This window comes from Lynx rufus, unplaced genomic scaffold (assembly GCF_022079265.1).
Source record: "Lynx rufus isolate CCGP_SWC_20201006 ecotype Redwood Valley unplaced genomic scaffold, mLynRuf1.p SCAF_42, whole genome shotgun sequence".
In the NCBI taxonomy this organism is placed as follows: domain Eukaryota; kingdom Metazoa; phylum Chordata; class Mammalia; order Carnivora; family Felidae; genus Lynx; species Lynx rufus.
The window spans coordinates 173,451-198,809 of record NW_025814859.1 but is presented as its reverse complement, the minus strand read 5'-3'; the positions used below and the strand labels follow the sequence as shown (position 1 = coordinate 198,809).

At 38.3% G+C, this 25,359-nt stretch overlaps 1 protein-coding gene across 1 annotated transcript in view; it reads right to left on the bottom strand.

Moving 5' to 3' along the window:
* The window catches only part of ZDHHC15 (zinc finger DHHC-type palmitoyltransferase 15), a 168,125-nt gene extending 143,895 nt beyond the window's left edge, over positions 1-24,230 (bottom strand). Inside the window, exon 1 of the mRNA XM_047097810.1 lies at positions 24,056-24,230. Within this exon, the coding sequence (XP_046953766.1) occupies positions 24,056-24,191 (136 nt within the window). The 5' untranslated portion in view covers positions 24,192-24,230. The remainder of the gene's footprint in view (positions 1-24,055) is intronic.
* Between the last annotated feature and the right edge of the window lie 1,129 nt (positions 24,231-25,359).

The window sequence follows — 25,359 nt, the reverse complement described above, 5'->3', positions numbered from 1 at the left end:
TATAATGGAACAAGAATTTAGAATAATAGCCAAAAAATTAATTGCTGGGCTGGAAAAAAGTATAGAGGACAGCAGAGAATCTATTGCTACTGAGATCAAGGGTCTAAGAAATAGTCATGAGAAATTTAAAAATGCTATAAATGAGGTGCGAAATAAAATGATGGAGCCACAATGTGGATTGAAGAGGCAGAGGGGAGAATAGGTGAAATAGAAGATAAAATTATGGAAAGAGAGGAAGCTGAGAAAAAGAGAGATAAAAAAATCCAGGAGTTCAAGGGAAGAACTAGAGAGCTAAAGTGATGCAATCAAACGGAATAATATCCATATCATAGGAATTCCAGAAGAGGAAGAGGAAGAGAAAGGGGCTGAAGGTGTACTTGAACAAATAATACCTGAGAACTTCCCTGATCTGGGGAAGGAAACAGACACTGAAATCCAAAAGGCACAGAGAACTCCCTTCAGACGTGACTTGAGTCAATCTTCTGCATGACATATCATACTGAAACTGGCAAAATACAAGGATAAAGAGAGAATTCTGAAAGCAGCTAGGGATAAATGGCCCTTAACATACAAAGGTAGACACATAAGGGTAGTAGCAGACCTATCTACTGAAACTTGGCATGCAAGAAAGGAATGACAAGAAATCTTCAATGTGATGAACAGAAAAAATCTGCAGACAAGAATCATTTACCCAGCAAGTCTGTCATTCAAATAGGAAGGATAAAGGTTTTCCCAATCAAACAAAAACTGAAGGAACTTATGACCACTAAACAGCCCTAAAGAGATCCTAAGGGAGACTCTGTGAGTGATATGTAGCAAGGACCACAGGTACCGGGGACACCACTACAAGCATGAAATCTACAGATATCACAATGACTCTAAACCCATATCTTTATATAATAACACTGAATGATCCAACATAAAGACATAGGGTATCAGAATAGATATAAAAAAAAACCATCTATTTGCTGTCTACAATAGAATCATTATAGACCTGAAGGATACCTTCACACTGAAAGTGAGGAGATGGAGAACTATCTATCATGCCACTGGATGTCAAAAGAAAGTTGGAGTACACATACTTATATCAGACAAACTAGACATTAAATTAAAGGCTAGAACAAGAGATGAAGAAAGGCATTATATAATAATTAGAGGGTCTATCCATTTGGAATAGCTAGCAATTATAAATGTCTATGTGCCGAATATGGGAGCCCCCAAATATATAAAACAATCACAAACACAAGCAAACTTATTGATAAGACTGTGGTAATTGCAGGGGACTTTAATACTCCACTTACAACAATGGATAGATCATCTAGACACAAGATCAATAAAGAAACAAGGGCCCTGAATGAGACATTGGATCACATGGACTTGACTGATATATTTAGAACTCTGTATCCCAAAGCAACAGAATATACTTTCTTCTGGAGTACACATGGAACATTCTCCAAGATAGATCACATCCTGGGTCACAAAACAGCCCTTCATAAGTATACAAGAATTGAGATCATACCATGCACACTTTCAGACTGCAATGCTATGAAACTTGAAATCAACCACAGGAAAAAGTCTGGAAAACCTCCAAAAGCATGGAGGTTAAAGAACACCCTACTAAAGAATGAGTGGGTCAACCCGGCAATTAGAGAAGAAATTTAAAAACATATGGAAACAAATGAAGATGAAAATACAACAATCCAAACACTTTGGGGTGCAGCAAAGGCAGTCCTGAGAGGAAAATACATCGCAATCCAGGCCTATCTCAAGAAATGAGAAAAATCCCAAATACAAAATCTAACACCACACCTAAAAGAAATAGAAGCAGAACATCAAAGATACCCCAAACTCAGCAGAAGAAGAGAAATAATAAAGATCAGAACAGAAATAAACAATATAGAATGTAAAAAACCAGTAGAGCAGATCAGTCAAACCAAGAGTTGGTTTTTGAAAAAATAAACAAAATTGATAAACCTCTATCCAGACTTCTCAAAAAGAAAATGGAGAGGACCTAAATACACAAAATCATGAAGGAAAATGGAATTGTTACAACCAATCCCTCAGAGACACAAGCAATTATCAGGGAACACTATGGAAAATAATATGCCAAAAAATGGACAACCTGGAAGAAATGGACAATTTCCTAAGCACCCACCCATTTCCAAAACTCAAACAGGAAGAAATAGAAAACTTGAACACACCCATAACCAGAGAAAATTGAATCAGTTATCAAAAATCTCCCAACAATTAAAAGTCCAGGGCCAGATGGCTTCCCTGGGGAATTCTAGCAGACATTTAAAGCAGACATTTAAAACATTCTCAAACTGTTCCAACAAATAGAAAGGGAAGGAAAACTTCCAGGCCCATTGCATGAAGTCAGCATTCCTTTGATTCCCAAATCAGACAGAGACCCAGAAAATAAAGAGAACTACAGGCCAATATCCCTGATGAATATGGATGCAAAAATTCTCAACAAGATACTAGCAAATCGAATTGAACAGCATATAAAAAGAATTATTCACCATGATCCAGTGGGATTCATTCCTGGGTTGCAGTGATGGTTCAACATTTGCAAATCAATCTGATACATTACCTTAATAATGGAAAGGACCCTAAGATCCTGCCAATGGAGGCAGAAAAAGCATTTGACAAAATTCAGCATCCTTTCTTAATAAAAACCCTAGAGAAAGTCGGGATAGAAGGAACATACTTAAACATCATCAAAGCCATTTCTGAAAAGCCCGCAGCTAATATCATCCTCAATGGGGAAAAACTGAGAGCTTTCTCCCTGAGATCAGAGAACACGACAGGGATGCCCATTCTCACCGCTGTTGTTTAACATAGTGTTGGAAGTGCTAGCATCAGCAATCAGACAACAAAAGGAAATCAAAGGCATCAAAATTGGCAAAGATGAAGTCAAGCTTTCACTTTTTGCAGATGACATGATATTATACATAGAAAATCCAATAGACTCCACCAAAAGTCTGCTAGAACTGATACATGAATTCAGCAAAGTCATTGGATAGAAAATTAATGTACAGAAATCAGGTGCATTTTTATACACCAATAATGAAGCAACTGAAAGACAAATAAAGAAACTGATCCCATTCACAATTGCACCAAGAACCATAAAACACCTAGGAATAAGCCTAAGGAAAGATGTAAAAGATCTGTATGCTGAAAACTATAGAAAGCTTATGAAGGAAATTGAAGAAGATACCAAGAAATAAAAAAACATTCCGTGCTCATGGATTGGAAGAATACATATTGTTAAAATATCAGTATTACCCAGAGCTATCTACACATTCAATGCAATCCCAATCAAAATTGCACCAGCATTCTTCTTGAAGCTAGAACAAGCAATCCTAAAATTCATATGGAACCACAAAAGACCCCGAATAGGCAAAGTAATATTGAAGAAGACCAAAGTGGGAGGCATCACAATCCCAGACCTTAGCCTCTACTACAAAGCTGAAATCATTAAGACAGCATGGTATTGGCACAAAACCAGACACACAGACCAATGGAATAGAATAGAGACTCCAGAATTGGACCCACAAAAGTACGGGCAACTAATCATTGACAAAGCATGAAAGAAATCCATGGAATAAAAAAGGTCTCTTTAACAAATGTTGCTGGGAGAACTGGACAGCAACATGCAGAACAATGAAACTAGACCACTTTCTGACACCATTCACAAAAATAAACTCAAAATGGATAAAGGTCCAGAATGTGAGACAAGAAACCATCAAAATCCTAGAGGAGAAAGCAGGAAAAAAATTCTCTGGCCTCAGCCGCAGCAATTTCTTACTTGACACATCCCCAAATGCAAGGAAATTAAAGGCAAAATGAACTACTGGGACCTCATAAAGATAAAAAGCTTCTGCATTGCAAAGGAAACAATCAACAAAACTAAAAGACAACCAACGGAATGGGAAAAGATATTTGCAAATGACATATCGGACAAAGGGATAGTATCCAAAATCTATAAAGAACTCACCAAACTCCACACCCAAAAAACACATAATCCAGTGAAGAAATGGGCAGAAGACATGAATAGACACTTCTGTAAAAAGACATCCAGATGGCCAATAGGCACATGAAAAGATGCTCAACATCACTCCTTATCAGGGAAATACAAATCAAAACCACACTGACATATCACCTCATGCCAGATAGACTGGCTGAAATGAACAAATCAGGAGACTACAGATGCTGGAGAGGATGTGGAGAAACAGGAACCCTCTTGTACTGTTGGTGGGAATGCAAATTGGTGCAGCTGCTCTGGAAAACAGTGTGGAGGTTCCTCAAAAAATTAAAAATAGAACTACCCTATGACCCAGCAATAGCACAGCTAGTAATCTCCCCAAAGGATATAGGAGTGCTGATGCATAGGGGCACTTGTACCCCAATGTTTATAGCAGCACTTTTAACAATAGCCAAATTATGGAAGGAGCCTGAATGTCCATCAACTGATGAATGGATATAGAAATTGTGGTTTATAATACAATGGACTAGTACTTGGCAATGAAAAAGAAATCTGGCCATTTGTAGCAACCTGGATGGAAATGGAGAGTGTTATGCTATGTGAAATAAGTCAGACAGAGAAAGACAGATACCATATGTTTTCACTCTTATGTGGATCCTGAGACACTCAACAGAAGACCATGGGGGAGGGGAAGGAGGAAAAAGAAATTACAGAGAGGGAAGGAGGCAAACCATAAGAGACACTTGAAAACTGAGAACAAACTGAGGATTGATGGGGAGTGGGGGAGAGGGGAGAGTGGGTGATGGGCATTGAGGGCGGCACCTGTTGGGATGAGCACTGGGTGTTGTATGGAAACCAATTTGACAATAAATTACATATATATAAAAAAGAATAGACTTGAGAAACACAAAATAGAGAACACAAAAACAATAGAATCAATGAAAGTGAAAGCTGGGTCCTTTAAAAAAAATCGACAAAATTGACAAACCTTTAGCCAGAACAAGAAGAGAGATGACTACAGTTACTAATATCAGAGATGAATGTGATGATAGTAAGAAAGAATTTGCCTAATAGAATGGATTATAACAGAATAGTAGGAAAATTACATGCCAACAAATTGGATAACCTAGATGAAATGGACCAATTTAAGAACACAGAAACCACCAAAATTGACTCAGGAAGTAAAAGAAAATCTAAGCAGACTTTTAACAAGTAAAAAGATTGAATTAGTAATCAAAAACCTTCCAACAAAGAAATTCCGAGATCATATAGCTTCACTGGTGAATTGCACATTATCTATTTATCTATCTATCTATGTATCTATGTATCTATGTATCTATCTGTTTTAGTTTTTGTCCAGTTAGCTTACACAGTAGTCTCAGTTTCAGAAGTAGATTCCCATGATTCATTACTTACATACAACACCCACTGCTCATCCCAACAAGTGCCCTCCTCAGTGCCCATCACCCATTTTCCCTACCCCCATCAACCCTAAATTTGTTCTCTGTATTTAAGAGTCTCCTATGGTTTGCCTCCCTCTCTGTATGTAGCTTATGTTTTCTTCCCTTCCCCTGGTCTTCTGTTAAGTTTCTCAAATTCCACATATGAGTAAAATCATACGATATCTTTCTCTGACTTATTTCAATTAGCATAATACCTTCCAGTTCCATCCACGTTGTTGGAAATGACAAGATTTCATTCTTTTTTATCACCAAGTGGTATTCCCTTGTGTGTATGTGTGTGTGTGTGTGTGTGTGTGTGTATATATATATATATATATATATATATATATATATACCACAACTTCTTTATCCATTCATCAGTTGATGAATATATATACCACATCAGTTGGGCTCTTTCAATTAATTTGGCTATTGTTGATAGCACTGCTATAAACATTGGAGTACATGTGCCCCTACGAATCAGCACTTTGGATAATTTCGTAGTAGTGCTATTGCTGGGTTGTAGGGTAATCCTATTTTTAACTTTTTGATGAACCTCCACACTGCTTTCCAGAGTGGCTGCACCAGTTTGCATTCCCACCAACAGTGCAAGAGCATTCCCCTTTTCTCCACATCCTTGTCAACATCTAGTGTTTCCTGAGTTGTTAATTTTAGGCACTCTGACCAGTGTGAGGTGGTATCTCGATGTGGTTTTGATTTGTATTTCCCTGATGATGAGTGATGTTGAGCATCTTTTCATTTGTCTGTTTGCCATCTGGATGTCTTCTTTGGAAAAGTGTGAATTCCTGTCTTCTCATTTCTTCACTGGATTATATGTTTTTCAGATGTTGAATTTGGTAAGTTCTTTATAGATTTTGGATAGTAACCCTTTATCTAATGTGTCACTTGCAAATATGTTCTCCCATTCCATTAGTTGCCTTTTACTTTTGTTGATTGTTTCCTTTGCTGTGCAAAAGCTTTTTTTCTTGATGAGGTTCCATTAGTTCATTTTTGCTTTTATTTTGCTTGCCTTCAGAAACATGTCAAGTAAGAATTTGCAGCTGGGGTCAAAGAGGTTGCTGCTTGTGTTCTCCCATAGGGATTTTGATGGCTTCCTATCTTTTCTCTAGGTCTTTCATCCATTTTGAAATTTTTTTGTGTGTACGGTGTAAGAAAGTGGTCCAAGTTTCATCCTTCTGCATGTCTCTGTCCAGTTTTCCCAACACTATTTGCTGAAGAGACTATCTTTTTCCATTGGATATTCTTTCCTGCTTTGTGAAAGATTAGTTGGCAATATATTTGTGGGTCCATTTCTGGGTTCTCTATTCTATTCCATTTATACCACATATTTAAAGAAGAATAAACACCAATCCTTTTCAAACTCCTACATAAAATTGAAGAGGAGAGAACATTGCCTTACTGATTCTATGACACCAGCATTATCCTCATACTTGTGGTGATAAAGATATCACAAGAAAAGAAAATGACATACAAATAACTCATGATTATAGATGTAAGACTACTGAAACAATTACTAGCCAACCAAATTCAGCAGCATATTAGAGGATTATACATCATGATCAAGTGAGATGTATCCAAGAAATGTAAGCCTGCTTCATAACATGAAAATCAATCATATAATATACTACATTAATATAACAAAGTAAAAAAATATACAATAATCTTAATTGATGCTGGAAAATCATTTGACAATATACCACAAACTTTCATGAATAAAAAATGCTTGAGGTGCCCGGGTGGCTCAATTGGTTAAGCATCCAACTTCAGCTCAGGTCATGATCTCAAGGTTTGTGAGTTTGAGCCCCACATCGGGCTCTGTGCTGACAGGTCAGAGCCTGGCCTGACAGGTCAGAGCCTGGAGCCTGCTTCGGATTCTGTGTCTCCCTCTCTCTCTGCCCTTCCCCTGCTAATACTTTGTCTCTCTTTCTCTCAAAAGTAAACAAACATAAAAAAAATTTTTTTTAAATGCTCAAGAAACTAGGAATAGTGCATGATGTTTCCTTTTTCTCCACATCCTGTTCAATACTTGTTGTTTCTTGTGTTTTTTGTTTGAGCCATTCTGACAGGTGTAAGGTAATATCACATTGTGGTTTTGATTTGTATTTCCCTGATGATGAATGATGTTGTTCATCTTTTCAGGTGTCTGTTTGCCATCTAGATGTCTTGTTTGGAGAAATGTCTGTTCATGTCTTCTGCCCATTTTTATTTGATTTATTTGCTTTTTGCTGTTGAGTTGTATCAGTTCTGTATATATTTTGGATAGAAACCCCTTTATCGGATATGTCATTTGCAAATACCTTCTCCCATTCAGTAGGTTGCCTTTCAGTTTTGTTGATTGTTTTCTTCACTATGCAGAAGGTTTTATTTTGATGAAGTCCCAATCGTTAATTTTTGCTTTTATTTCCCTTGCCTCAGGAAACAGATCTAAACAATTTTTGCTATGGCTGATGTCAGAGAAATTACTGACTGCTCTCTTCTAGGATTTTTATGGTTTCAGGTCTCACATTTAGGTCTGTATCCAGTATGGAGGTTCTTCAAAAAGTGATAACAGATCTATTCTATGATCCAGTAATAGCACTACTTGTTATTTATCCCCAAAATGAAAAAAAAAAACTAATTCAAAGGGAGACTTTCACTATGTTTACTGCAGCATTACTTATAATAGCCAAATTATGGAAGCAGCCCAAGTGTTAATTGATAGACGAATGGATAAAGAAGATGTGATGTGAGATTATATATATATATATATGTATACACACAAACATATATAACAGAATATTTTTCAGCCATAAATAAGAATTAAATCTTGCCATCTGCAACAAAATGGATGGAGGTAGAGAGTATAATGCAAAGCGAAATAAGTCAGAGATAGACAAATACCATATCATTTCACTCATATGTAGAATTTAAAAACAAAGCAAATAAGCAAAGGAAAAGAGAGAGAGAGAGACAAACCAAGAAACACTCTTTTTGAAAAAAAAATTTAATGTTTATTTATTTTTTAGAGAGACAGAGCATGAGCTGGGGAGGGGTAGAGAGAGGGAGACACAGAATCCGAAGCAGGCTCCAGGCTCCAAGATGTCTGCACAGAGCCCAACGTGGAACTCGAACTCACAAACCATGATAAATGACCTGAGCCAAAGTCAGACACTTAGCCAACTGAGCCACCCAGGTGCCCCAAACAGACTCTTAACTATACAGAACAAACTGATGGTTACCAGAGGGGAGGTTGGTGATGGGACAGGTGAAATAATAGGTGATGAGGATTAAAGAGTACACTCATCATGATGAGCACTGAGTAAAGTTTAGAATTGTTGAATCACTATACTGTACACCTGAAACTAATATAACACTGTATTTAAAAAAATGTTTATTTTTGAGAGAGAGAGACAGAGTACAAGTGGAGGAGGGGCAGAGAGAGAGGGAGACAGAATCCAAAGGCTCCAGGCTGTCAGCAAAGAGCCCGAGATGTGGCTGGAATTCATGAACCATGAGATCATGACCTGAGCTGAAGTCAGACACTTAACCAACTGAGCCACCCAGGCGCCCCAACACTGTATGTTAACTGTACTTGAATTAAAATTAAAAAAAAAAAGAAACTAGGAATAGAAGGGAAGTTCCTCAGCGTGATAAAGAGATTTATGGAAAACTCACAGCTACCAGTATTCTGAATGACAAAAGGCTAAAAGCCTTTTACTTCAGATAAGAAACAAAGACATGATGGCTGTTTTTACCATTTCTATTCAATGTTGTACTGAAAGTTCTAGGCAGTGCAATTAGGCAAGAAAAAGAAAAAAAAAAGCATCCAAATTGGAAAGAAGGAATAAAATTGTCTTTATTTGCAGATGATGTGTCTCACTGTATAAATAATTCTAAAGAATCCACAAAAAGTCTCTTAGAGCTAATAAATAAATTCAGCAAAATTACAGCATACAAGATCAACACCTCATATCAATTTTGTTTCTATCCACTAGCAGTGAACAATCAGAAAAGGAAATTAAAAAAAAATTCCATTTATAATAGCACCACAATTTTTGAAATACTTAGAATATATTTAACCAAAGTGGCTCAAGACTTATACACTTAGAATTCCAAAACACTGCTGAAAGTAATTAAAAACTAAATAAATGAAAAGACATTCCATGTTCATGGGTTAGAAAACTTGATACTGTTAAGATGGTAATTCTCTACACAACAATATACAAACTCAGTGAAATCCTTATCAAAACTCGAATGACCATTTTGTAGAATTGGAAAAGATGATCCTAAAATTCATGAAGAATTGCAAAAGATTCTAGCCAAAACAGTTTTTAAAAAGAAAATAATAAAGTTGAAAAACTAACACTTCTTGATTTCAAAGTTTATGACAAAGGTACAATAATCAACACAGTGTGGTACTCGCAGAGGACAGATGAGTGGTAAAATGGAACATAATTAAGAGTCCAGAAATAAATGCATGCATCTCTGGTCAGTTTAATTTACAATAATGTCAAGAGTATTCAATGGGGAAAAGAGTAGTCACTTCTAATGGTGCTGGGATCACTGCACAACCACATGTTAAAGAATGAAGTTGGACTCCTAACTCAAACCATATACAAAAATTAACTCAAAATAAATAAAAGACCTAACTGTAAGAGATAAAGGTACAAAGTTATAGAAGAAAACACAGGGGTAAATATTTATGACCTTGAATTTAACAATGGATTCTTAAAAATGACATCAAAAGCACAGGCAACAAAATAAAATATGAATAAATTGAACTTTATCAAACTTAAAAACCTTGTGCATCAAATGATACTATCAAGAAAATGAGGGGAGGAGCCAGAAGGCGAAACAGCATGGAAGTTTTTTTTGTGTCTTGCATCCATGAAATACAGCCAGATCAACAGTAAACCATCCTGCACACCTAGAAAACTGATTAGAGGATTAACACAACAATCTGCAAAACCTGAACCACAGAACTCATCAGGTATGTGGTCTGGAGAGGTGAACTGGGGGAGAGAGAAGCCATGGAGGGCAGGGAGCTGTTTTTGCTTGTGGAGAGAGGACAGAGCCAGGTGGAGAGTATGGGGAAAGCACCCCCCCAAAAGCAGCTGGAGAGAAAGTGGAAAAGTGGAAATAGCCTAAGGGACTGAACTAAAAAGGGAGAAAGGAGAAAGGAGAGGGTTTAACTTCCATTAATACTCTATAAACATCCATTAATACTCTATAAACAGGCAGAGCACAGAGTCTGAAACTCCACAGCTCAATACTTGGCGATGTTCTGTTGGGAAGGGTGAATCCCCAGGAGCAGAGTGGGGTCTGGGATGTCCTCAGGCCACACAGAGAGAACGATTCCACTGCTGGAAGGACATTTGTTAGAGGCTGTGTGGCCACCAGGTTCCAGCAGACCCCAGAGAACAACCACATTTTCCAGTGCTGGAACAATGTCATTAAGGGTGAAACCTAGTGCCAGATGTGTGTTGTGATTTTCCATAATCCCTGAAATGTTGCTGCTATACAATCGTGTGAATTTTTTCTGGGGCAGGCTGGTACCCAGCCGCAGTCTCTGGGCATTGGCAGCAGCACATCCCGCAAATGTTCCTAGGTGTGGCCAGCACCTGGCCATTGCTCGGTGAGACTCTCCCCCAGAGGATCTGAGTGGGTCAAAGCTGCAGTCCCTCAGAAGTGAGGGGTTTGAAAACACAGCCGCATATGAGATAAAACTCAGGAGGGAGGTGCTGCCTGGCAACCTGAACAGCTTGGTCACAGTGTAAAAGCGAGGAGTGAATGGAAGCCAGAGACAAGGGACGGGTGCAAGACTGCTTGTTGGGGAGAGAACAGAAGTCTGACACTAGAGACTGGGTAGCTGGGTGATGCCATTTTCACCTTCCCGTGCATGTGCATACACACCTACAAGTGCCACAACTATCCACCCCAGTAAGCTACGCAGAGCCATCTAGTGGAGAATGGAGCAGTTGCACTAAGCCCTGCCCAACTGGGCCAACCTTGCTCTTCAGGAACACCACAAATATCCCTGCCTGCTTACTTTATGGATTATAAAGTGCTTCATAGTTTGACTTCTAGGGGAAACGATGTAATTTCAACCGTATTTCAGTCTGTTTGCTGGTCCATCCATTCAATTTTTGTTTTGTTTTTTTCTTTTCTTTTTCTTTAATACAGAAAGAAAAAATTATTTTTACTTTCAATTTATTATTCAAATATTTTTATTTCTTCTGCTATATTTTTTTACTTTTTTGTATATCTCACATTCTATTTAACTTCCATCATTTCATTTTATTCTATTTCATTGTATTCATTTTCTCAAATTTTCAAATGTTTCCTTGTTTTTTCTTGTTTTCCTTCCCCTCCCCCTTTTTTCCACTAATCTATCAAGCTCCTTTCAATAACGAGACCAAAACACACTTAGGATGTAGCACCACTTATTTGAGTTTTGTGTGTGTGTGTGTGTGTCTGTGTGTTGTTTTTAGTTTATTTTAATTTTTTTACCTTATTAATTCCTGTTTTTCCTTCAAAATGACAAAACGAAAGAATTCACCACAAAAGAAAGAGCAGGAAGAAATGAGAACCAGGGACTGAATCAACACATATACAAGCAAAATGTCTGAACCAGAATTTAGAATCACGAAAGATCCTGGGAAGATGGCGGCGTAGGAGGACTCTGTGCTCACCGCGCGTCCTGCTGATCACTTAGATTCCACCTACACCTGCCTAAATAACCCAGAAAACCTCCAGAAGACTAGCAGAACGGAGTCTCCAGAGCCAAGCGCAGACGAGAGGCCCACGGAAGAGGGTAGGAAGGGCGGTGAGGCGGTGCGCGCTACAGAATTTAGAATCACGATAATAAAAATACTAGCTGGGGTCGAAAATAGATTAGAATCCATCTCTGTGGAGATAAACAAAGTAAAAGCTAGTCAGGATAAAATAAAAAGTGTTTTAACTGAGCTGCAATCTCGAATGGATGCCACAATGGCAAGGATGGGTGAGGCAGAGCAGCAAAACAGCAATATAGAGGAGAAATTTAGGGAGAATAATGAAGGAGAAAAAATGAGGGAGACTAAGGCAAAAGTGAATGATGTAATAATTAGAGAACTCAGTGATTCATGAGAAAGTCATAACATCCAAATCATAGGGGTCCCAGAAGATAGAGAGAAATAGGGGTAGAAGAGTTATGTGAGAAAATCATAGCAGAAAACATTCCTAACCTACGGAAAGACACAGACATCCAAATCCAGGAGGCACAGAGGACTCCCAGTAGATTCAACAAAAACCGACCATCAACAAGGCATATCATAGTAAAATTCACAAAATACTCAGGCAAGGAAAGAATCATGAAAGCAGCAAGGGAAAAAAGTCTTTAACCTATAAGGGAAGACAGATCAGGTTCACAGCAGACCTATTGACAGAAACTTGGCATACCAGAAAGGAATGGCAGGATATACTCAATGTGCTGAATCAGAAAAATTTGTCCACCAAGGCTGTCATTCAAAATAGAAGGAGAGATTAAAAGTTTCCCAGACAAACAAGAATTAAAGGATTTCATGACTACTACACCAGCCTTGCAAGAAATTTTAAGGGGGACTCTCAGGGAGATGGGGGAAGGCAAGGGGAAAAAAAAAGATCAAAAGCAACAAAGACTACAAAGGACCAGAGAACACCACCAGAAACTCCAACTCTACAAGAAACATAGTGGCAATAAATTCATATCATTCAGTACTCACTCTAAACGTCATGGACTAAATGCTCCAATCAAAAGACATAGGGTAACAGAATGGATAAGAAAACAAAATCCATGTATATGCTGCTTACAAGAGACACACTTTAGACCTAAAGACACCTTCAGATTGAAAATAAGGGGATGGAGAACCATCTATCATGCTAATGGTCGCCAAAAGAAAACCGGAGTAACCATACTTATATCAGACAATCTAGACTTTAAAATAGACTGTAACAAGAGATGAAGAAGGGCATTATATCATAATTAAGGGGTCTATCCACCAAAAAGACCTAACAATTGTAAACATTTAGGCTCCAAAAGTGAAAGCACCAGAATATATAAATCAATCACAAAGAAACTAATTGATAATAATACCATAATAGTAGGGTACTTCAACAACCTACTTACAGCAATGTACAGATAATCTAAACAGAAAATCAACAAGGAAACAATGGCTTTGAATGACACACTGGACCAGATGGACTTAACAGATATGTTCAGAATATTTCAGCCTAAAGCAGTGGAATATAAATTATTCTCCAGCACACATGGAACATTCTCCAGAATAGATTACATACTGGGACACAAATAAGCCCTCAACAAGTACAAAAAGTTTGAGATCATACTGTGAATATTTTCAGACCAGAATGCTATGAAACTTGAAATCAACCACAAGAAAAAAATTTGGAAAGGTCACAAATACTTGGAGACTAAAAAACATCCTACTAAGGAATGAATGGGCTAACCAGGAAGTTAAAGAAGAAATTAAAAAGTACATGGAAACCAATGAAAATGATGACACCCCAACCCAAAACCTCTGGGAGGCAGCAAACACGGTCATAAGAGGAAAGTATATAGCAATCCTGGCCTTGTTAAAGAAAGAAAAAAGGTCTCAGATACACAACCTAACCTTACACCTTAAAGAGCTGGAAAAAGAACAGCAAATAAAACCCAAAATCAGCGGAAGACAGAAATAATAAAGATTAGAGCAGAAATCAATGCTATCCAAACCAAACCAAACCAAAACAATCAAACAAACAAACAAACAAAAAAACCAATAGAACAGATCAAAGAAAACAGAAGCCAGATCTTTGAAAGAATTAACAAAATGGATAAACCACTAGCCAGTTTGATCAATAAGAAAAAGGAAATGACCCAAATAAATAAAATCAAGAATAAAAGAGGAGAGATCAAAACCAACAGAGCAGAAAAAAAAACACATTAATAAGAGAATATTATGAGCAATTATATGCCAATAAAATTGGCAATCTGGAGGAAATGGACAAATTCCAAGAAACATATACACTACAAAAACTGAAACAGTAAGAAATACAAAATTTGAACAGACCCATATCCAGTAAAGAAATCAAATTGGTAATCAAAAATCTCCCAAAACACAAGAGTCCAGGGCCAGATGGCTTTCCCGGGGAAGTCTACCAAACATTTAAGGAAGAGTTAACACCTATTCTCTTGAAGCTGTTCCAAAAAATAGAAATGGAAGGAAAACTTCCAAACCCTTTCTATGAAGCCAGCATTACCTTGATTCCAAAACCAGACAAAGACCCCACTAAAAAGGAGAACTATAGACCAATTTCCCTGATGAACATGGATGCAAAAATCGTCAACAAGATATTAGCCAACAGGATCCAATACATTAAAAAAAATATTCACCAAAACTAAGTGGGACTTATACCTGGATGCAGGGCTGGTTCAGTATCTACAAAACAATCAATGTGATTACCACATCAATAAAAGAAAGGACAGGAACCACATGATCCTCTCAACAGATGCAGAGAAAGCATTTGACAAAATACAGCATCCTTTCTTGATAAATACCCTTAAGTAAGTAGGGATAGAAGGATCATATCTCGAGATCATAAAAGCCATATATGAAAGACCCAATACTAATATCCTCCTCAATGGGGAAAAACTGAGAGCTTTCCCCCTAAGGTCAGGAACAAGACAGGGGTGTCCACTTTTGTCACTGTTATTCAACATTATATTGGAAGTCTTAGCCTCAGCAATCAGACAACACAAGGAAATAAAAGGCATCCAAACTGGCCAGGAGGAGGTCAAACTTTCACTCTTCGCAGATGACATGATAGTCTATATGGAACACCCAAAAGATTCCACCAAAAACCTGCTAGAACTGATCGATGAATCCAGCAAAGTGACAGGATATAAAATCAGCGCACAGAAATCGGTTTCATTCCTATACACCAACAATGAAGCAACAGAAAAAGAAATCAAGGAATGGATCCCATTTACAGTTGCACAAAAAACCGTAAAATACCTAGGAATAAATCTAACCAAAGAGGTGAAAAATCTATACACTGACAACTATAGAAAGCTTATGAAAGAAATTGAAGAAGACACCAAAAAATGGAAAAAGATTCCATGCTCCTGGATAGGAAGAACAAATATTGTTAAAATTCGATACTACCCAAAGCAATCTATATATTCAATGCAATCCCTATCAAAGTAACACCAGCATTCTTCACAGAGCTAGAACAAACAATCCTAAAATTTGTATGGAACCAGAAAAGACCCCGAATAGCCAAAGCAATCTTGAAAAAGAAAATCAAAGCAGGAGGCATCACAGTTCCAGACTTCAAGCTATACTACAAAGCTGTAATCATCCAGACAGTATGGTACTGGCACAAGAACAGACATTCAGATCAATGCAATATAATACAGAACCCAGAAATGGACCCACAAACATATGGCCAACTAATCTTTGACAAAGCAGGAAAGACTATTCAATGGAATAAAGACAGTCTCTTCAGCAAGTGGTGCTGCGAAATCTGGACAGCGACATGCAGAAAAATGAACCTGGGCCACTTTCTTACACTATACACAAAAATAAACTCAAAATGGATGAACGACCTAAATGTAAGATGGGAAACCATCAAACTCTCGAGGAGAAAGCAGGAAAAAAACCTCTTTGACCTCGGTTGCCACAACTTCTTACTCAACACGTCTCCAGGGGCAAGGGATACAAAAGCAAAAATGAACTACTGGGACCTCATTAACATAAAAATCTGCACAGTGAAGGAAGCAATCAGCAAAACTGAAAGGCAACCAATGGAATAGGAGAAGATATTTGGAAATGACATATCAAATGAAGGGTTAGTATTCAAAATGTATAAAGAACTTATCAAACTCAACACCCAAGAAACAAAGAATCCAGTGAAGAAATGGGCAAAAGACATGAATAGACACTTCTCCAAAGAAGATATCCAGATGGCAAACAGACACATGAAAAAATGCTCAACATCATTCATCATCAGGAAAATACATATCAAAACCACAATGAGATACCACCTCACACCTGTCAATTGGCTAACATTAACAATTCAGGCAACAATAGATGTTGGCAAGGATGCAGAGAAAGAGGATCTCTTTTACATTGCTGGTGGGAATACATACTGGTGCAGCCCTTCTGGAAAACAGCATGGAGGTTCCTCAAAAAGTTAAGAATAGAACTACCCTATGACCCCATAATTGTACTCCTAGGTATTTATCCAAGTGTGCTGTTTCAAAGGGGCACATGCACCCCAATGTTTATAGCAGCGATACTGACAATAGCCAAAGTATGGAAAGAGCCCAAATGTCCATAAACTGATGAATGGATAAAGAAATGTGGTATACATATACAATGGAGTATTACTCGGCAATCAAAAAGAATGAAATCTTGCCATTCGCTAGTATGTGGGTTGAACTAGAGGGTATTATGCTAAGCGAAATTAGTCAGTCAGAGAAAGACAAATGTCATATGACTTCACTCATATGAGGACTTTAAGATACAAAACAGGTGAACATAAGGGAAGGGAAGCAAAAATTATATAAAAACAGGGTAGCGGACAAACCCTATGAGACTCTTAAATATGGAGAACAAACAGAGGTTTACTGGAGGGTTTGTGGGAGGGGTTATGGGCTAAATGGGTAAGGGGCATTAAGGAATCTACTCCTGAAATCATTGCTGCACTATATGCTAACTAACTTGGATATAAATTAAAAATATAAATTAAATAAAAATTTAAAAAAAAGAAAATGAGAAGAGAACTCATGGAATGGGAGAAAATATGTGCAGATCATTAATCTGAAAAGGACAGAGTATTTTGAATTTACAAAGAAATCTTACAATTCAGTAACAAAAGAAACCCTAATTTAAAAATGGGCAAAGAACTTAAATAGCCATTTATTTTTAAAAGATACACAGATGGCCAACAAGCATAGGAAAATATTCTCATCATCACTGATTATCAGAGAAATGCAAATCAACATCATGAGATACCACTTTGTACCCACTATTATGGTTATATATAAAAAGAGAGAATGAGGTAAGGATGAGGAGAAATCAGAATCCTCCTTTATTACTTGTAAGAATGCAAAATTGTGGAAAATAATTTGGAGGCTTCCTCAAAAATTAAATATAGATTTAACACACATCCCAGCAATTTCCACCCTTCTCTCTGGTATTTACTCAACAGAATGGAAAACAAGTATTCAAATAAATCTTGTACACAAATGTTTATAGCAGCACTATTTAGAATGGACAAAAGGTAGAAATAACCCAAATGTCCATCAACAGATGAATGGATAAACTATGGCATATATACACAATTGCATTATTATTCAACCAGTAAAAGTAATGAGGTACTGTTACATACAACGTGGTTGAGTCTCAAAAACATTATGGTAACTGCAAGAAATGAGACACAAAAGGCCACATATTGTATGATTCCATATATGTGAAACATTCAGAATAGGTAAATCCATAAAGACAGAACACAGATTAGTGGTTGGTAGGGACTAGGGGGAGGAGAGAAGGGGGAGTGACTGTTTAATGCCTATGAAGTATCCTTTTGTGGTGACAAAAATGTTTTGGAACTAGATATTAGTGATGGTTGTGCAACATTGTGAATGTACTAAATGTACACTTTAAGATGGTTAATTTTATGTTATATGAATTTTACCTACAAAATGGATCCTGTTACTTTTCTCACTATCTAAAAGTCTAAGCTTATTTTCCTGAGCCAAGCAGAATCCCTTATATCCTCATTCATAATAGTAATAACAGATTACTATTTAATGAGCCCTTATAATGTGCTATCAACTGGAATACATGCTTTATGTGCATATTATTTTTTTCAAGTTTTTATTTAAAGTCCAGTTAGTTAACATACAATGTAATATGTATATAAAATATAGTTATTCACCACTTACATACAATACCCAGTGCCCAACACTAGTGCCCTCCTTAGCACTCATCACCCATTTAACCCATTCCCCTACCCACCACTCCTCAGTTTATTCTCCACAGTTAAAAGTCTGTTTCTTGGTTTGCCTCTCTCTCTTTTCCCCCATGTTCATTTGTTTTGTTTCTTAAATTCCATATATGAATGAAATCTTATAGTATGTGTCTTTTTCTGACATATTTCACTTAGCATAATACTCTCTAGCTCCACCCATGTCTGCACATGGCAAGATTTCCTTCTTTTTGATGGTTGAATTATATTCCATTGAACATATATATACCACTTCTTCTTTATCCATTCATTAGTCGATAGATATTTGGACTCTTTCCATAGTTTGGCTATTGTTGATAATGCTGCTATAAACATCAGGGTGCATTTTTGTATCCTTTGGGTAAATACCTAGTAGTGCAATTACTAGATCATAGGCTAGTTCTATTTTTAACTTTTTGAGGAACTTCCATACTATTTTCCACAGTGGCTGCACCAGTTGGCATTCCCACCAACAGGGTAAGAGGGTTCCTCTTTCTCAGCATCCTCGCCAAAACCTGTGGTTTCCTGTGTTGCTTAATTTTAGCCATACTGACAGGTGTGAGGTGATATCTTATTGTAGTTTTGCTTTGTATCTCCCTAATGATGAGTAACGTTGAGCGTCTTTTCATGTGCCTGCTAGCATTTTTCACAGAGCTAGAACAAACAATCCTGAAATTTGTATGGAACCACAAAAGACCCCAATAGCCAAAGCAATCTTGAAAAAGAAAAGCAAAACAGAAGGCATCACAATTCCAGACTTCAAGTTATATTACAAAGCTGTAGTGATCAAGACAATATGGTACTGGCATAAAAACAGACACATAGATCAATGGAACAGAATAGAAAACCCATGGACCCACAACTATATGGCCAACTCATCTTTGACAAAGCAGGAAAGAATATCCAATGGAAAAAAAGACGGTCTCCTCAACAAAGGGTGCTGGGAAAACTGGACAGCAATATGCAGAAGAATAAAACTGGACCATTTTCTTATGGCATACACAAAATGAATTCAAAATGGATCAAATCCTACATGTGAGACAGGAAACCATCAAAATCCTAGAGAAGGACACAGGCGGCAACCTCTTTGACATTGGCCATAGCAACTTCTTACTAGATATATCTCCTGAGGCAAAAGAAACAAAAGCACAAATAAACTATTGAAGTCCCAATAGTTTATTCTTCATCAAGATAAAAAGCTTCTGCACAGCAAAGGAAAGAATCAACAAAACTAAAATGCAACCTTTGGAATGGGATATTTGCAAATGACATATCTGATAAAGGGTTAGTATCCAAAATATATAAGGACCTTATAAAACTCAACACCCAAAAAACAAATAATCCAGTTAAAAATGGGCAGAAGATATAAATGAACATTTTTTCAATGAAGACATACAGGATACATCATATTATTTAATTTTTTTTACACTTTATTTATTTGTGATAGAGAGACAGAGCACAAGGGGGGGGGGCGGGCAGAGAGAGATGGAGACACAGAATCTGAAGCAGGCTCTAAGCTCCAAGCTGTCAGCACAGAGTCCAACACAGGGATCAAACTCACAGACCGTGAGATCATGATCTGAGCTGAAGTCAGACACTTAACTGACTGAGCCACCCAGGTACCCCAAAGCTTGTTGTCTGGATACATCATATTATTTAAATCTCACAACAACAATGCTATAGATGGCATATAGTAGGTGCTAAGCAAGTATCTGTGGTATGAATAAACAACCCTATAAGCAAGGTGCCATGTGAGGCAACTGTGGTTGAGAAAGATTAGGTAACCTGCCTCAGGTCTCCTAGTTAGTAAGTGGCAGAATTTAAGCTTGTTAGACAAAATTACAAGACAAAATACCACTTTTGGCTTCAGTTCTAACCTGAAATTACAATAAAGACATCAGGTTCTATTTCTAGAAAGAAGTTAGGTCCTTAATATTACTTTTTGAGTCATATTGAAATTCAAATCTGGTAATTAGGTTGTTTTCTTTGGCTTCAGGCATCTTTGGCATCCAATTCTCCATTATTTACTAAACATTTGACTTTGGGAAGATTTGATTTACCCTCTCTGAAACAAAGTTTTCAGGAGATTGTAAAATGAAGATGATAGAATGAAGGTGGAGCCAGAATTGGAAGTCAAGGCTACCTTACTCTCCTGGTTTTTAAATAATGATAACGGATACAAAATGTTAAGAAAACACTGTGCAGGCCAAATAAAATACATCTGCAGGGTGCATTTGGTCTGTTAGTCACATGTTTTGACCTCTGTATTAGTTGAGAGAAGGCAGAGAGTTAAGACATCGTGGTGGTTGAAGCATGGACTGTAGAACCATACTGCCTGGGTTGCCATCCAAGTGTGGTCATTTCCTAGCTCTATGATCTTAGACAACTTTCTTAATATGTCTGTGCCTCAGTTTTCTTGTCTTTAAAATGGGCATAATGAGTATGTACCTTATAAGGTTTTTATGAGGATTAATTTGTGTGTATGTGTGTCTTTTAAAACAGTACATATAACAAGTGCTCTGCAAATATGCTAAATTAAACAAAGTAAATAAGCTCTAAGTTACCTTTGATTATTTTCACTAATTGTAACTTGGTCTTTGCCTCAGTTTGCACATCTGTAAAATGGGGACAATAAGGGTACCTCCTTTGTATGGTTATTGTGAGGATTAACTGATTTAATATAGACAGTTAATATATCTACAGTACTTAGAATATTGCCTAAAACAGATTAAGCACTATGTAATGTTAGCCATTATCATTATTAATTTTTAAAATGATTGCTTGGCAAAGCTCATGTAAGTCAGTACTGCAAAATTCCAAAATATATTTAACAATATTTATTTACAACAACTAGGCATTGATCTTAGGAGCAAAGTCCATAGTATATTAACGGAGCTGCACTTTTTTTAAGTTTATATATTTATTTTGAGAGAGACAGAACATGATCCTGTGAGCAGGGGAGGGGCAGAGAGAGAGAGAATCCCAAGCAGGCTCCACACTGTCAGCGCAGAGCCCAACATAGGACTCAATCACATGAACTGTGAGATCATGACCTGAGCCAAAATCAAGTGTTGGAGGCTCAAGTGACTGAGCTACCCAGGTGCCTCTGGAGTTGAACTTTTAACCCTTCAATCAATCATTCAAGAAAGAAAAATGGCAAATAGTCTGAGAATAGAAAAACTTCCCAATCATTGCACAGCCCACTTAATACTACTTCATAAAGCTGAGGTTTATTGTTGAGAGAAAGGTTGAGATAAAATGAAAAACAGCCTAAACTTGCATTTATAAAGGCAACTAATTGAATTTATTAACATCTCTCTACATTTTTCATAATGAATCTAAGAAGAAGTGAAAAATTCAAACTCTCATGCACAGTTAATTAGAAGAAAGTTCTATATTGGGAAACAGAGTTATCTCTTGGCTCCCTACTTAATCCCCATCTACCTGGAGTACACTATTGCTTTGTCAGGTATGTAAGGAAGGAAGTTGTAAGTAGGGTCAGGTCCTGGGGTTGAACAAATCAGCACCCCATCTTTAAGAATCTGGTATAAATAAAGGAATTTTGAAAGGACTTGGCAGTGAGTGGATGATCAATGGGACAAATAAGAGTCCTAGTGTGAAGGGATTAGAAGTATGCTGGATCCTCACATTGAATGATTAGGGATTGCAGGACATAAGTTTAAAGGTTCTAGAAGTGGGATTTCTCATACTAAAGTGACAATAACTATTAGTGAATCTCCTTTGAGAAGAGAAGGAAATTCTTCAATGTGAGAGGACAGAGGCAAGGGGAGATCTCACTGTAAGAAAAACAGAAGCTCTGTTGTGAGGAGACAGAATATAATATGAAAACTCCTTTGTGAATTGATAAGAACACTATAAAATCATTAGGGATAAGGATAGGTGACTTGGGTAATACAATTTGGGAACATACAGGTTAGGATGTTGGGGTTTGTGTCTGGAAATATGTAATTCTGAGCTTGAAAGCATAAAATATGCTGTGGGGACCATTTGATAGCTAAAAAGGGAATGAAATGCTCCCTAATGTGACAGGATAGGGTACAAGAGGACTCTCTAGATTTACAAAAGGGGTGGTCTAATGAGATGGGACAAGAAATGAGGCTCTCATTGGACTGAGAAGGAAATATTACAAATCCAAGTGGGAAAGGATGGTGTTTTCCTAGGTTGAGAAGACAGGGGACAAGGAACCCCACACGGAAGTAAGATAAAATAATAATAATAATAATAATAATAATAATAATAAAACCCTAGAGAAAGAGGATGACAAAATGTAGGGCTATCAATGAAAGAGGACTGCAGCAGGTGGGGAGTAGGTTTCAAAAAATATAACAAGGCAGGATTATCATTAGAAAAGTAGCAGCCCTTGGGGGGGGTGCCTGAGTGGCTCAGTTGGTTAAGCCTTGAACTCCGGATTTCAGCTCAGGTCATGATCCCACAGTTTGTGAGTTGGAGCCCCACGTGGGGCTCTGCATTGACAGTGCAGAGCCTGCTTGGGATTCTCTCTCTCCCTCTCTCTCTCAACCCCTCCCCCACTCCCTATCTCTATCAGAATAAATAAATAAACTTTAAAACAAAAGAAAAGTAGTGGCCCTTTGAAGGGGTTTGTGGACAACCTTGTGGGAGGGTAAAAAGGACACTACTGTGAGAAGAGAGTGGACAAGGCATGACCATATTGTGACAAAAGCAGGGTGCCTAGTATGAAGGGTCAGAAAATAATATCGGAACCCTAATGGAAAGTAGTGAATGCTCCTCAAAGGAGGAAAGCAGAAGAATAAGGGGAACCCCAGTGTGATAAAATCAGGGGCTCTAAATGAGGGGACAGGGCAAGATAAATTGTAGGACTCCCATTCTATTGGAGAAGATGATAAAAGGTAAAGCCCATAGGGAAAGAGAATAAAGGGCCCATTTTCACTGTGTGAAAACGGGACACCCAGTGGAATAAAACAAGGCATACGGTGGGGCCCTAAGTGGGAGAAGATGTGAGGTACTTCAGCCAGTGTGAGAGGATCACAGAAAAAGGATGAATTCCAGTGTTGGAAAAAAGAGAGCTTATAAGAGAGTACAGGAAATATTTTGGGATTCCTAGTAGAAAGGAATGTGAAAATGTGGGGCTCCTAGTTGTATGTATTAGTAGGATTCATAGTGTAAGCAGTTTACCGAGATGGGGTGTGTTGTTTCCTCAATTCTGTAGGGTAGGAGCCCCCCGGAATGAGAACACCAGGCACAAGCAGTTGTCCTGTATGAGAAAAGGGGGCTCTAGTGGAAAGAGCCAGTACATTCTTGTGAGTAAGGCTAGGGAATAACGTAAGAAACCCTAGGTAAGAAGCGATGGCGACATGGTAGGACCCTCGTGGGAAGGTGCAAGAAATATTGTGGGAAGCTAGAGGTTGAAGACGAGGAGGTCTCCAGAGAGCTAAAAACAAACAGCACGCTCCCCTAAACAAACAAACAAACAAACAAAAAAAAAAATCCCGCAGTGTGAGGGATAAGAACACAGGGGAAGGGGACACCAGTGTGAAGGGTACGACAGACAAGCTGAAGTATAATTTCCCCACCTTAGGTGCCCAGCTCCACTTACCCAGGCAGAGTTCAAAGACATAGGCATAGTAGGACCAAAGCACAACGAGGACGATAACAAGCACAGGCACCCAGGAAAGTACTCGGCGGCAGCACCGCAGCCCCCAGGACAGAGCCATCTTCCAGCCGCGCCTCATCTTTGGATCGAAGATCGACCAAGCAGGCCTGCTGGCGCTGGGTTGGAACTGCTGGGCTGGCAGCTAGGAGGAGGGAAGGCGCGCTGTGCGGCGCTCCACTGCGTAGCCTGGCGGGAACTGTCTCCCCGAGCCGGTCGATACCACCTGTAAGGCTGCAGGGCAGAGTGCTCCCTGCCTGGCACAATAGGCATGAGTCATGGCAAGGAGGAACTGACAACCCTGGAGCGGAAGGTGATCCGCCTGGCAGTCGAGCAGTCGAGGCTAGGCAAGTTCTGAGGAAATGCAGTCCCTCCCCTTTCCTCTTTTTCCACCCCCTAGCTATATACAGCTCTAGATGCAGACCTAGACCTCTGCAAAACAATAAAGCGGAAGAAATTTGGGTCTGCCCACGTGTTCTTACTGCACTGCGTCCTCCCCTCATCTCCTTTCTGATCTTTATGTTTTTCTGTCTCTCTTTGTTTCCCCCGTCAACACATACACGCAGTGCGAAAGATACCAGCCACAGCATCTTAAGACTTAAAGGTTATCCAACCCCATCCTCCCACTGCTGCTTCAACAATGTGCTTAACGCGTAGTGCTGCAATCACTGCTTAGGTAAGTCCGTTCACAGAACGCTCCCTCCTTCCTTCTCTTCTTCCCTTACCCCTTCGTCCATTTTCGGAATAAATAAACATTGGTACAGAAAAACAAAGAAGGAGACGTTAATTCTGTGAGGGGTCAGGGAAAGATACAAAGGTAGTAATGTTTAAACTGAGCTTTAATAAATGTTTGCTAGGCAGAGGAGAGGGGACGATCTTTCAGACAGAGGAAACAGAGTCGGCAAAGGCATAGAGTAATAAAAATCCAAAAGTGTTCAAGGAACAACTAATATGGTGTGAAGAGGAGAGGCAGGGACTGAGACTGGGAATATAGGCTGAGGGAACAGTGTGAAGGTCTTTATATGCCCCATCAGGGTGTGTGGACGTAATCCTGTAAAACAGATTACTATGAACAGTCATTAAAGGTTTTGAGACAATGGAATGACATTATCAGAGATTTTTCTAAAAGAACTAGCAGGATTTGGGAGAGGAGAGTGGCCTGGAAGCGGACCAATTAGGAGGTAATTTAATTCAACAAATGTTTTTGGAATGATCGCTTTGTGTTAGGTCAACTTTGGTATAAAAAGAAC